The sequence below is a fragment of the Salvia splendens genome, chromosome 7, assembly GCF_004379255.2.
Source record: "Salvia splendens isolate huo1 chromosome 7, SspV2, whole genome shotgun sequence".
Classification (NCBI taxonomy): Eukaryota; Viridiplantae; Streptophyta; class Magnoliopsida; order Lamiales; family Lamiaceae; genus Salvia; species Salvia splendens.
Window position 1 is genome coordinate 8,720,539 of NC_056038.1, and position 13,200 is coordinate 8,733,738.

Sequence of the window (13,200 nt, forward strand, 5' to 3'; positions counted from 1 at the left end):
TACAACCTTTTTGTAACAAAGAGATGGATCTCAACTACACATAAATCTAAATAGTACTATTCCGTCTAAAAATTAATAACAAGGAATTGCAATATTCATTAATTGTTGTCAGGTCCCATGTTCAATGGCTCTTTCAGCAACAATAAGGGAATATTTGTTTGCATTCGCTCAATTTTTTATAATTAAATAAATTCTCCTTCATTAAGTAATTAATTAAAACCATTAGTATATAATTATATTTGTATTTATACCACATGAAAAGGCTAATAAACTATACGAGAAAAACATCATGTGGATCACGGGTATTTGTCGATCACGTCTACTGATCAGAAACAGATCGCGGTTTGCTTTAACCTAATACTATGTGTTAATTCTAATACTACTACTAAAATAATTAATAAATTAAACCATACAAGGTTACCTTGATTTGTACCCCACATGTATAATATCACATGGTGCTGCAGTATAAATTAGGAGTACTAATTTGTTTTACTTGACTAATTCATGATTTCTGTTATGTTAATTTGTCTTAAGTTCTAGGCATATAGTATATCTTTCCGGATCGTTGGTGAATTGTGATATTACCAATTTTAGTGGTATGGACCATCTATGCATATACTATATCATCAATAATTCAATATCTATTCTATACATCTGCAGAGTCCAAAATATTATTCAACTTTTATTTTGACCATTGTATCTTAATTTAAGTTTAATTTTATTTATACGGAGTAGTAATATTTTCTTAGACCACAATATCAAAATCCCGGTTCCGCAAATCAATGTATATGATGGTGTTATAGTTGTAACTAAGCAGTAACCATAACCTAGACAAATTGATCGCATGTATAGGTGCATTACTTTGAACTTTGACTTTTAATTGGACCCTTAATGCACAATTAGAGTGAAATTTGATTTTTAATTAGACCCTTAATGTACAATTAAGAGTAAATATGATTCATTGAAACATAAAACGGACAGCTAATATGTAATTAAATTACCATCATCATAATTGTATAAAATGAGTAATATTTCCGTTGAATATGTCTTTTTAAGGCATCTTAAAATTATTCACGACTAACCCTCGTTCCAACAGTTAGCGCACTAAGCTGTAAGGGACTGGCCAAATGGTTTGCTTCATTCATAAGCCAGGATTAAAACATCTGACCTCATACTTAAGGGACAAGGTATTGACTTAAGGGACGAGGTGTTGGACCACCATGCCAACTATGTTGATTTTCCTATTATATCATTTTAATGAATTCTTGTTGACCTTTTTACCTTGACAACACTCGATGAATATAATTAAATTCACAGGACAATTAATTTGCACACAGTACTACTTTATAAATGAATTTAAATATTCTCTTGCATGTTCGGTCGAATTATTTATGAGACCTTAAATTAAATAGTAGTAGTAATTTCATAAGTAGAATGTGAATCTAAACAAACATGCAAAAGTCGATTATTCACCAATATTTACCTAAGGAAGGACAAAAAAGGCTACTTTCGGCTGTCTACGGCTCCTAATTAACTCTATCTTAGGCCCTCATATTTAATAACGGTATATAGTAATCATGCGTCAATAATAAGAGGAAGGCGTTCGGACACACACTTTCACAATATTTCTCCTCTACTTTTTTCCGCTAATAGTGCTCGTAATCATCACATATACACTCACAAAGAACAAATTAAAAGTCTATTTTAACCAACTTGTCTCACCCACCCAAAGACCAGAAGAAATTCATTGAAAAATCGACCACTTTATCTAAAGTCACTCGTAATTTATTCATTCCCTCCCTCGCTACTTAAAATAACATTTTTTTATTAATCCATTTTCCTCTCACAATTTTTTAGCAGGACTTTCGCTCCCACATGTTTTAGACACAATTTATAAGTATGATATTTAACGATTTAAGTAGAGAGCAATAAATAATTTATAAGTATGATATTTAACGATTTAAGTAGAGAGCAATAAATAAAAAAATGAGCAAAAAATAAAAGATGTTTCATATGGCCTAATTTAATTGAGTCATATTTTTTTAATTTTTTTAACTAAATTGAGTCATTTCACTTTTAGCAAAAATAAAATATCTAATCATTTTATTCTCTCTTATCTTTTCTTTATTCTCTCTTATCTTCTCTACTTTATTCTTTCTTATCTTTTCTACTTTATTCTTTCTCCAATTTTATTATAACTTTATTCATTTTATTTAACACAATTTCTTAATTTATGTGTTTAAAAGAAAAGACTCAACTATCCCAACTAAATTAGGACGAAGGGAGTATATTATTTTATATCATATAGAAAAATGTAAAGAAAGTTGGTGAAAAAAATACTAGAATGTGAGTCCCACTTTTATATACAATATGAGTTTTATAATAGAATGCAAGCGAAATGAAGTTAATAAAAATATGAGGCCTATTATTATTTATAAAACAATTTAAGTGGAACTCCTATTGTGGGACAGACTAAAATTAATAAGTAATACAACTAAAATAATTTGGAACGAATGAATCACAATATATTGCTTTCCCTAACCGTCAAATACCCTCCTCTCCTCTTTATATCCTTATTGACGGGCCTCATCATTCCACTCATCTTAATTCTCTCTCACTCTCTCTAAGCATGAAATCCATAGAAGTATTCTGCGCCTCCCCAGCTTCAACAGCGATATGCTCGAGCACGGACCACCGCACCATAATCCGGCACGGAATGAGATCTGTCCACCGCCTCGGAGAAACTCCGCGAAGCAGACGATCAAACGCCGCTCCCTGCTCCTCCCATCTCCCCTTCGAACCTTCCACTAAGTCCGCCAAAGACGGCGATGTTTTGAGGCGAAAGAGCTCAGCCGACGTCTACGATTTAGCCTCCCGCCGCCATCTCAGCAACAAGCCTTTCCTCGATTTCATCTCCGACTCTCAAACCGCCATCGTTCCTAGCCAGCCCCTCGTCAGAGATAGCAACGATAAGCGCTTGAATCTGGAGTCCTTTCGGTCTCTCTCCGCCCGCCCTCACGAATCTCCCGTGTTTAGGCCTTCCTCCACGGATTCCGCCGCCGCCGGGAAACTCATCGATCATCTCAATGCTCACAGATCTTCCCTCACTCCATCAAATCGCCATCAGGTTTCATCTTATCCTGCTTCGTTTATGCATTTAATCATTTCAATTAAGGTTTCTGATTATGGTTTAATTAAATCACAGGTTGTTGAGTTGAGGGTATCGATCCACTGCAAGGGCTGTGAAGGAAAACTCAGAAAACATATCTCCAGAATGGAAGGTAATTGAGCAAGATTTTATGTAATTTTAAAAGTACTAATATTTTTTTTACTATAGTGATAATTCTTTTGGTGTATATATGCAGGAGTGACATCATTTAGCATAGATTTGGAGACGAAAAAAGTGACGGTAATTGGGAGGGTCACGCCTCTAGGTGTGCTGAGTAGCATTTCAAAGGTGAAGAATGCCCAATTTTGGCCATCTCCGGCCTCGTCGTCATCATCGTCTTCGCCGTCACCGTCACCGAGAGTTACTACTCTCATGTCTCCAAGAGTCAGTGTCACAAGATAGACTGATAGTACTACTTATTAATTTAAATCTGTGTTAGGGTTTATGTTCTGGACTATCATATTTTATTTCACTAAAATATGTTAAATTTGGGTTGTAGTATGTTGTGAGTGACTGTGTGTATAAAAAAAAGCTTAATAATTGTGATTGCCAATTAATTTGCATTTCAATTGACACCGTTTCATCTCATGGTTTAATTTGGTTATATTTGTTCAAACGGTATCTTCTTATTCTTGCACTTATTAACAGTAAATAATTAGTATAGTAGTTTGTTTTAGTGTCCCGTAACCTTGCTATATATGTATTGGGAACAAACACGAGTATATCCAATTTGATTTATTGCTTTCCAGAAGGACAACCTCATCACGGTTCTTGTCGGATTTTGAATTCATCATTTAAATTATAGTACTCACTCTCACTCACTCACTCACTCACTCTTGGTCTTAATCAATCTCACTCACTCACTCACTCACTCACTCACTGTCTTGGGACTTACTCAGGACAGAGAGAAATCTAATTATCAATTGAGCTGGTTGATGTATTTGGAATCATTATTATATAATCAAATGACAAGGTTCAAGGATGTATATTGGTGTCGGCAATTAAAATGTTTAAATACTTGTCAATTTTTGTGCAGTAAAGTGTTCTATCGATTGCACCTAGAACTGTGAGTAGTAATTGTTGATTTCATAATAAAGCGATGATGAAATATGGAGTATATTTGAATTCTTATATTTTACTAGGGATAAATATATAAGGCTATTCAGGGCAAGCATACAGGGTCTAATTTGTATACTTTTAAAAAGCTGTTTCCCGTGTAAATTTAATATTTATCACTCATCATATAGAAATATAGCTTTTTCGAGAAGATGTGTAAATTAATTATTTTACGCTTATCACATAGAAATAACTGATAATTACAAAATAACAAATTTTATGCTAATATTAATTAGTAATAGGAGAAATTAATAGGATTTTGTCTTATAATTAATTGGTGATAGAAACAATTAGACTTATACTAAAATAGTATTACTACTCTTTTTATATTGATTTGAGATATTGGAACAATATTTATATTTCTTTTATTTTCCAACACAATTCCTAAAACCCATTAAGATGAATTTTGGAGGGGTTTGAATTTTTTTTCTTCTACTTTGATCGGAATAGCCCTTTATTAAACTGACTCAAATATAAAGTCGATTTATTTTCCATTTTGATTTAGGTATACTATTTTTAGTCAATTAAATTTAGTCCGAATTCGGCTAGCCATTCTAATATTATAATAAAAATCATAAAATTCTACTCCTATCTTGCAATTAATTAGTGATAAGAAGAGTATCTTACTACTATATATAATACTCCAGTTTCATATCACTCTTTACAGCTACGTTAGTATATATATTGTTATTTATTTTTCTTTCCTTTGTCAACAATATTGAATTAAACTATAAAATACAAAGAAAACAAAACAAAGTCCACAGCAAAAAATTTAAATACACAAATTAAAGGGAAAAGTTGAGATGAAAAATAATACTAGTACTAAAAAAGTTTACGGCGCATTATAGTATTAATATAAAATTATCCAAATATGAAATATGTGCTCCAAAATCGGCGGGAAATGTGTGAGGATAATAAGACGTGGCAGTAGGCGACGCATGCGGTCCGCACCGCACCACTATTAAGTTTTATTGAAGCAGACATTACATTCTTCACGAAATAAATATGTCTACCACGTTTCAGAATTCTGATTATAGTGTCTTCCTCCCACATTCTATATTTCGCAATTATTTCTTTTTCAAAATGCTTCATTTTACGACACCAAGAAATTCAATTTTTAAGTGCCATGCCTGCATATGGCCAAATTAATTTCACTTTCAGTTTTGAAATATAAAAAAAATGATCATGCTAGCTACTCAAGAGTCTGCGCATTATCATATTCTGTTAACATACTGATTATGTTTCCTGGACATAAATATTCAAACTTGTTTATAAATGTTTTTATTTGATATATTGCACACATATGTAGCACGTAGCACTTAAAAAAACAAGCATGCAAGTGTACATGTCTCTTTACTGTTACCAACATTCAGAAAAATCTAAACTCCATTAGTTTTCAATGTAGCTCATATGTAGTACAGAGTGGTTAGAATATGATATGATTTGTAATGAAAAAGGAAATGATATGATATGGACACAAGCATATTGCTAATTGGTCTTGAGTTAGATGTTTCATGTATGGTCCTACAATTGTAGGTTTGAGATCAAACTAAAGGTCTACACCATGCATTTCTTTAGTAGCACCAAATTCTTAACATTTCATAATTAGTACTACCCCACCTCAATATTAATGGTTTCTTTCATTTGTTAGTTTCTTTTTTAATCATAAACCTGAACTGATGCAATTTCAAGGGTATTTCTAGAACTCAAACTTTCATAAGTTTATTATAAGGATAAAATGCTTCCAACCACAAAAGACGGTGAGGAAAGTATCAGAAAGACGTAAGTCGTTTAGCAACAAATAAAACACAAGCCGACGACAACAACAAACAAGAAGTCGTATAGCAATAGATTATCATAAAAGACTATATTGTACATTAGGGCATCCGCAATGGGCGGACGATGGCACGCCCGATGGCGCGCATCGTCCGCGCCATCCATCGTCCGCATCCATTGCGGGTGCGCGTCATAGGGCGCGGATGATAGTCGCGCCCTATACTTCGGTCGCGGAGGATAGCGCGGACGATGGCCATCGTCCGCCCCATTGTGGAGGTCGCGGACGATCAACCGCGGACGATAGCACGTGGTTTCGTTTTTTTATAAATACCGTTCATTTGTAACATTTCATTTCACTCGATTTCATTTTCGAAACTTACAATTACATAATTACTACGAAATGGATTCAAGCCCCAATAGTCCTACGTTTAGCGTAGGGGCGCATTGGCCGGGTACAGAACCCGGTGATTATCGTTCGTTCGACACCAACACCCATTACGATCCCGATTTCAGTACGGAATCGTATGGGTAGTCTGACATGGAGCCGTCTCCGCACCGCCCAACCGCAGCGGCCGATCCCGACCCCGCCGCGACCGCTTCCGCCGCAGCCAGAAAGAAGCGGAACCGGCAGCGGGCGCAGAAGTTTCCGCCTCCCGGTGATTGCGATGAGTACGCCCTCGGCCGTACGAACTACAACGACGACGAAACTCTCACCTTGGCCCGGTGTTGGGTAGATATATCAGAAGATCCGATATTCGCGAACAACCAACGACAGATCGCATACTGGGAACGCATCGCGGACCTCTACAATTCGGTGAAGCCGCCGACCGCGTACAAGCGCAAGCGTGAGCAACTCCGCAAGCACTGGGATCAAGTCAAGAAGCAAGTGAACTTGTACGCGGCAGAGTTCGAGAAGTGTTAGAAATAATGGGAAAATTCCCAAGCCGTGTACAGGCGGTACTCTAACTATTACAATCGAAAGGAAACTTTGCAACAAAAAGAGGAATGAAAATTACAATGGAAATAAAGCAAACCAAATTTATAAGTCGAGTCAAGGAAAGCCCTCTTTCCGCAAGACAAATTACGCCCAGCTAGTGCTCACGGAATGGCGTATTGCCCCCAAAGATAAAACGACTTCCTCCTAGCGTGTAGAAGCACCTCAAACCCGCTAGGCACCGACGAACTTGATGGAGTTCTGAGAATCTAGCTATGCAATGCTCCTAGAATGTGAACTAGGATGTAGAGAGCTAGAGAAGAGAGAATGCTTGTTGTAGTGTTCGTATCTTTCCCATCTACCACTTCATGTCTTATATAGGCTAGAGATGGAGACATGAAAGATCAAAGCATAAAGACACTACATAAATTATTTGGGGGTGAAAAGCCAAAGGACTTAGCCACATGAAAGGCCAAAAGTCTTGCCTTTATCACACGTGTATCACACGTTTTTTCCAACAAGAAGTTCACGCGGTCACAGGGGAGCGGCGAGAGCTTGAGCGACATGCGCGCTAAAGCGCTGTTGTCGTACCGGTCGATGTACGGCGACTTCAAGCACGAGGCCATCTGGGCGCTCTTGAGGGACAAGCAGAAGTTCCAAGGTGGAATTCTGCACACTGGTGCGCCGAAGAGGACGAAGACCACTGAAGCTGGTGATTACACGAGCAGCGGCAGCGGCAACCACCTGGTTGACCTCAACCGGACGTACGTGGATGAAGGGAGTTCCGGCACACCGGTGTCCTTCCGGCGTCCTCCCGGCATCAAGGCTGCGAAGGCCAAGGGGAAGGCGACCGCGACCTCATCGTCGACCGCTGCAACCCAAGCTCCGGTCCCGGTAGAGCTCCCGACCCAGACGGCCACCGCGTTTGAGTAGTTAGCAAAAGCGTCGATGGCAAGGACGATGTTGCAGACGCACAGGGCCCTCAAGAAGTGTACCGACCCCAACGAAGCCGAATATCTCCGGGCGTTACTCGATGAGCTGCGTCGAAAGTTGGGAATTGGTCCGACTTAGTTTTTTTTTTATTAGTTCAATGATGTAACTTTTTTTATTAAAACTTCGCCGTTTGTTATTTAGACCGTTTTTTATTTACTCGTTACTTGTTATTTGAAAACAGTTAAATTAATTAAACAAAACAATAAAATGATGATGTGGCGCGCCATAGGGCGCACCTTAAGGCGTGCCTTAGGGCGCCCCACTGCAGGTGGGGAGGTAGGAGGATAAAACTGCTGACGTGGCGCGCCATAGGGCGCGCCTTAGGCGCCCCATTGCTAATGCTCTTAGACTTGTATATAAACTCTATTACATTCTTATTCTATATTCTACATTAACAATGAGAGTAACCTTTGATTAATCTTGATTTATTTATTTCTTTCTTGAATGGACTCTAATCGTAGTCTTAATCATACCTTTCAATTACCAATTTTTATTCACTCTAATATTCCCTTTCAAGTTGAATATAGGACATTCCGATACTTACCATGTTATAATCTTAAATTGTGTACGTAGTAAATAATTTATACTCATATTCAGGAGTTCATCAATTTTTGTTCTAATTTTTAGACTCATATCAATGACCTTTTCCAATTCATTAGTGACAGTTCTAACTCGTGTCAATGAGCTAATTCAAACATTTTTAACTCATGTCCAATAGCTGATGTAAGTAGTTTTTATTCATGTTTAGGAGCCACTTCAATTTTTCACTAACAATTTTTGCTTGTGTCAAAGAGTTAGCTTTAAGTTTTCAGTTTTTTTTTTAACTTTATCAAATAGTTCAATTTTTTCGCTGTAAGTGTCAAACAAATTCGAATATAACATCAACGTTGTTCCAGCAACTTTGCCTTTACAAATTTGTAACAGTGAATGTATATCATTATACACATATAGAACTAATAAGTAATTATAACTAACAAAATATTTGCTTCTCTAATATAACCTTCAACTAATTATTATTATTATTATTATTATTATTATTATTATTATTTTAAAATATTATCTCCTATTTTGTGATAATTTATTTATAATTAAATAACAAAATCATGTGGTTTAAATTTGGTCATAGTTATACATTTAAATTTTGTTCAATATTGATCCTATATATTAAATGAATAGTATCCATAAGTATAATTCTCATTTAGGCTATATTCAATTTATTTGTTTTGTTTCATCCATTATTTTACTCTTATATATATGTACCTCAAAATTTTTTACAAATTACATTAAATCAAAGATCGATTTGTTTATTTTTCTCTATGACTTTAAAATCAAATAAATTAGTAAATGTTAACTAAATTAACTATTATGTTTGCTCAATAGCGTTGATGTTTGTCGTTGTTTTGGTTGATATAAACAAAGAATCTATTAGATTTATGGATTGCATGTGATGTAATTGTTGGAATCGTGCTTGGTCAAATAATTTTTGACTAATAATAAATGTTACAAGACATTTAATTTTGTGAAATTAAATATAATAACATCGATCTACGTTCCGAGTAGATGACTGTAGTATATTCATTTTCTCAAATCCGATTCCCGGTGAGTGAGAAATAATATATTAAAGTTTGTCACAATAAAGCTAGAAATGAGCTATGTGAAAAGACTAAGGGATTAATTAACTAAGTGTTAATTATCCCACATCGGGGATGCTAAACTTCTTTGATGAAGTATTTAATCTGATGAATTATTATGTGTAATAATTATCGTGGAATAAGACGGGTGAAAGAGCCCACACGCGCGCGCCGCTGCCCGCCCGCGAGCCGCGCACCGTGACCCGTGCCTCATGCACCGGGTGCCTGGTGCCTTGGTTCTTGGCAATTGGTCTTTGGGTGATCTTTGGAGCTGGTCGTTGAGCGTGGTTCGAGCCCCGCTTGATCTTTTTAGACCACTCCAAACTTCACGCTATCCCCGACGCGTCCTGGTCCACGTCATGGTCCCGCTGGACCCCGACGCATGACGGGAGACAAAAGGTTTCCGTTGGACCCCGACGCATGACGGGAGACAAAAGGTCTCCGCTGGACCCCGACTCACAACGGGAGTCAAAAGGTCCCCGACGGTCCATGGTGTATCCCGTCGTGTAACATGTCCAGGTGCATCGTGTCTCTTCAGCTCCCACTGGCTAGTGCACCAGTCAGTAACCCCCGGCGGTTACAGTCAAACCATCATGGCACACATGATGGCTGTTGACTCCATCAATGCTCCTACGGGTGGACTTGGCCTATAAATAGACAGTCACTTCATGCATTGCACACCATTAGACACACAACACATTTGCATAGCTCTCTCTGCATTGTCTTCCCGTCGAAGCTCTGCCCTCGCCATCATCTAGTTCGCCGGAGGTTGTTCCGTCTGCGGTGCTGCAACGAACAAGACGAAGCCGTTTTATCTTTGGGGACGACACGCCAAACCGAGAGCACTACCGGGGCGTATCTCGTCTTGCGGAAAGAGGACTCCTCGACTCGACTTACATCTTTACGGTTTATTGTTTCGAATTCTTCTTTGTAATTTGAATTCAGTTTATTCTGGTTATTTTCTCCATTCTTCATTGGGTTGTATTGCCCGTTTAGTGTATCTTTGTATCACAAACAATCATTTTTTCGACAACCGTAATTATATAATATTGTTATAAAATTAGTATTGTTTTATATTTTAAAAATATTTATGATGTAATTATTATTATTTTATTTTTATTAAAATTTAAAATTATTGAATAAATTAATGATGGTACGTACTATCAATTTCTATTAGAATAAACTAAACGTATAAAATAAAATAACAAATCAATATATGATCTAAACAAAAGTCATCCTCATAAATGATATTCACATATAATATGTTTTATATATTATTATCGGGGAAATAAAAGTTTTTGGAAGACAGAAAATAAAGTAAATTAATAGATTAAGCCAAGCATTAGGAAAGCTGTATATGGTCTGGAGAGCAATAGAAAAACTCGAATTCTTTGCTTTAGTCATAAAATATGAAAGCATTAATCCAAAACAGTCTTTATTGAATAAATTAATGGTATCCTCTTTGGTTTTCTTTGACCAAACCTTTCAACAAATAAAAATCTAATTACAGGTAAAAAGGTCGGAATTGGCCGCGTTCAAGAAGATTCTATTGTTCAATAATAATAAAAACAATAACAATATTATTATTATTATTATACTATTATTTTTGTGATTACTATTATTATTGCTGTTGCTGCTAGTTTATTACTGTACTATTTTTTGATAAATTGAAAAAGGCTCGAGCCGGCAAGCAGCGAGCAAAGGTTCAAGACAAGCAGTCCAATGCCAAGCTGCAAAAACCAAAAACAGAAAAGTGCAACGACATCTCAGTCAAATACCAACAGATAGGCTAAACGCAAAACACCCAAAAAACCAAAGAACCATCAAGAGCAACAACACAAACCTGCTTATGGGTGTGCAAGCATTTCTCAATAATTAACCCTTTTTCTGGTGTGCAGTACATTATTACTGTGTGTTAAGGCCATCCATAATAGGAATAGCCCAGCAATAGTCCAGCCATAGCCCAGCCACTGCCACATCATCAGCACTAAAAATCCTCCTGCCACATCATCAAAACAAGCAAATAGCCCAGCAATAGCCCAGCCATAGCCCAGCCACATACTATCCACATCATTATTAACAAATATATACAAAATGAAATAATTAAAAATCACACAATATACGGAATTAAATTTACGACACAAAAACGAGAAAATTCACTAATATTAATAAAATATAAAAAGTACATTAATTAAAAAAAATTACATAATTAAAAAAAACTAATGGCGGTCAATCCTCCGTGCCCATAACTCTTCAATTAAATCCTTTTGGAGTCGAATATGAGCCGCCGTTTGGCGCATGTCGGCGTGTGCTTGTAAGAGGCCGGCTTCATCGTGAGGTACCCCACTCCGTAAGTTGGGGGTGGCCACGCCGTGGCTTGGACCGGCTTCATTATCGTCGTTGACCCAATTGGTCAGTTCGCCACCTTCATCTTCGACAATCATGTTGTGCATGATAATACATGCGTACATGATATCAGCAATGCATTGGACATCCCACAAACGCGTTGGACCGTTAATTGCCGCCCATCGAGACTGGAGCACACCAAATGCGCGTTCCACGTCCTTGCGCGCCGACTCCTGCCGTGCCGCAAAGTAGGCCTTCTTCGCATCTCCTGGGCATCGGATCGTCTTCACAAAGACGGGCCACCTAGGGTATATCCCGATCAATCACACTGCGGCGGTGGACCACTGGGGGAGGTCGAGGTATCGCCGGCTGCAAGGCCCTTTCCATCCATTGGTTTATCGCGTTGGTCGTATAGGCGTCCAACGCCTCTGCCATTCGACGTTCGTACTCCTCAGCATCCCCTCCGCTACCACCACTACTACCACCAGCATTACTCATTTTGCGTTGTTGATCTTGAACAGAAATTAAGATAGAGAGAGTACTCGTTAAAACAAGTCGTGCGAATGAAAATGACGAACAAAGCGCGTATATATAGTGTTTCGAAAAAAAAAATTATTTTTTCGCGCTAGGCGGTGCGCTGGGCGATCCGGGCGCTGCAATAGCGCCGAACGGACCGCCCAGCCGACCGCCCAGCGCCACATAACCGCCCAGCGCTGCGCGGTTTCTCTCTCCACTCAGCCGCTGGGCGGCTGCAATAGACCGCCCAGCGAACCGCCCAGCGCCGGCGCTCGGCTGGGCGGTCGCTGGGCGCCTATTGTGGATGGTCTAAGTGAAATAAAATAAAATATAAAATAAATTAAAATAGAGTGAGTGGTATTTTTATTTTATAAAATATAGTACTAATCACTTAATTTGAGCTAGAATATGAAACATCTCAAAAAAGAAAAATATGACACTTAATAGCAGGCATAATAACCATTTATTATGATTATAATTGATACTCCGTTGAAGCTGTTTGGATTAATAATAGTATCAAGAATATATTTTTAATTAATAGGACTAGTAGTATTATATTTCGACGAATGAAAGTTAAATTTGTTTGGGATTCGCAAGCCCATTGCTCCAATAATTGGGAGGCCCAATATTAATTCCACATACCAACTGACGATGTAATCTCCTCAAACTTTTCTTTTGATTTCGTTTAATTTGTTCTGTTTTCTCCCTATTTTTTTGGA

The 13,200-nt window shown here is 37.4% G+C and overlaps 1 protein-coding gene across 2 annotated transcripts; it reads left to right on the top strand.

Annotated features, from left to right (window-relative positions):
- Window positions 1-2,551: 2,551 nt before the first annotated feature.
- Window positions 2,552-3,738, top strand: LOC121811393 (protein SODIUM POTASSIUM ROOT DEFECTIVE 2-like). Of its 2 annotated transcripts, XM_042212244.1 has the most exons (3): window positions 2,553-3,127; window positions 3,206-3,281; window positions 3,366-3,738. In XM_042212244.1, exons 1-3 carry the CDS (start codon window positions 2,630-2,632, stop codon window positions 3,569-3,571), a joined length of 780 nt encoding a protein of 259 aa, XP_042068178.1. In that variant the 5' UTR covers window positions 2,553-2,629; the 3' UTR covers window positions 3,572-3,738. The 2 variants fall into 2 exon arrangements, with proteins under 2 accessions (XP_042068177.1, XP_042068178.1); XM_042212243.1 differs by having other exon boundaries at window positions 2,552-3,281.
- Window positions 3,739-13,200: the final 9,462 nt, after the last annotated feature.